The sequence below is a fragment of the Helobdella robusta genome (genome assembly GCF_000326865.2).
Source record: "Helobdella robusta unplaced genomic scaffold HELROscaffold_1, whole genome shotgun sequence".
Classification (NCBI taxonomy): domain Eukaryota; kingdom Metazoa; phylum Annelida; class Clitellata; order Rhynchobdellida; family Glossiphoniidae; genus Helobdella; species Helobdella robusta.
The window spans coordinates 13,639,455-13,640,604 of NW_008703570.1; the positions used below are offsets into that span (position 1 = coordinate 13,639,455).

The 1,150-nt window shown below is 39.3% G+C and overlaps 1 protein-coding gene across 1 annotated transcript in view; it reads right to left on the minus strand.

Annotated features, from left to right (window-relative positions):
• Window positions 1-998, minus strand: part of HELRODRAFT_159882 (hypothetical protein) — a gene marked incomplete at both ends in the record, with an annotated part of 8,119 nt that extends 7,121 nt beyond the window's left edge. The window contains 2 exons of the mRNA XM_009011716.1: window positions 102-248; window positions 987-998. Coding sequence (XP_009009964.1) covers window positions 102-248; window positions 987-998 — 159 coding nt within the window. The remainder of the gene's footprint in view (window positions 1-101; window positions 249-986) is intronic.
• Window positions 999-1,150: the final 152 nt, after the last annotated feature.

Sequence of the window (1,150 nt, forward strand, 5' to 3'; positions counted from 1 at the left end):
CACCATCATCATCACCACTATTATCACCATCACTATCATCACCACTATCATCATCACCACCATCACCACTACAAGCACCTCTTATCTCTGAGCATCATGACCACAACATCCTGATGGAGGTTATCAATGGCTAGGTCAAGGGCGGAGTTGTTGTAGGTGTTGGTCAGACTGACGTCCGCCTTCTTCTCTAGGAGTAGCTGTACCGCTTCCACGTGACCGTTCGAACATGCGTAGTGCAAGGCCGTGTTCTGTCCCGTGTTGTTTTTATTTGTTGTTGTTATTATTGTTGTTGTTGTTGTTTTTGTTGTTGCTGTAGTAGTAGTAGTTGTTGTTGTTGTTGTTGTTGGTGTGGTTGTTGTGTTGTTGTTGTGTTGTTGTTGTGTTGTTGTGTTGTTGTGGTTGTTGTTATTGTTGTAGTTGTAGTTGTTGTTGTTGTCGTTGTTATTGTTTCTGTTGTTGTTTTTATTGCCAACAACGAAGAACATTCGTGAAGTCCTTGTTGAATATCACCACATTTCAACCATTACAAAGTGTTAAACATCGGATTTTGTGGAGGTCGATGGTCGCCAATGTCCTGAAAAGATAAGGCACGAGAAAGAAGAAGAGGAAGAAGAGGAGGAGGAGGAATAACAACAGTCTACACAGCTGATGCTAAAAAAACATTCAAGACATTCCTTATGTTTCAGAAGGACAGCGTTGCAAAGGCTGCACGTGGCAGGTTGGGATCTCTGTGCAATTGAAGTCGGTAGCTGCAGGATCGCTGTCGGCACTTTAACCATTAGCTACATCGCTGCTCGCCCCCATAGTAATTATCATTTCTATTATTATACAATTTTTTGAAGTTATTATTATTAAAAATTTTCTGGCTTAGCATTATTATCGAGAGTGTTAAATTTGAATTTGTTGCAGAAGATTCTGGCGGGAAATTATTTCTTCTTAAATGTACGAATAAAATGATTGAAACAACCATAAATATAACCACAGACTTTATATGCCATTGTTATCATCAACATCATCATCATCATCGTTATCATCATTATTATCATCATCAACATCATCATCATCATCATCATCATCATCATCACTATCGTCCTCATCATCATCATCATCCTCATCGTCATCATCACTATCACCACCATCGTCATCATCA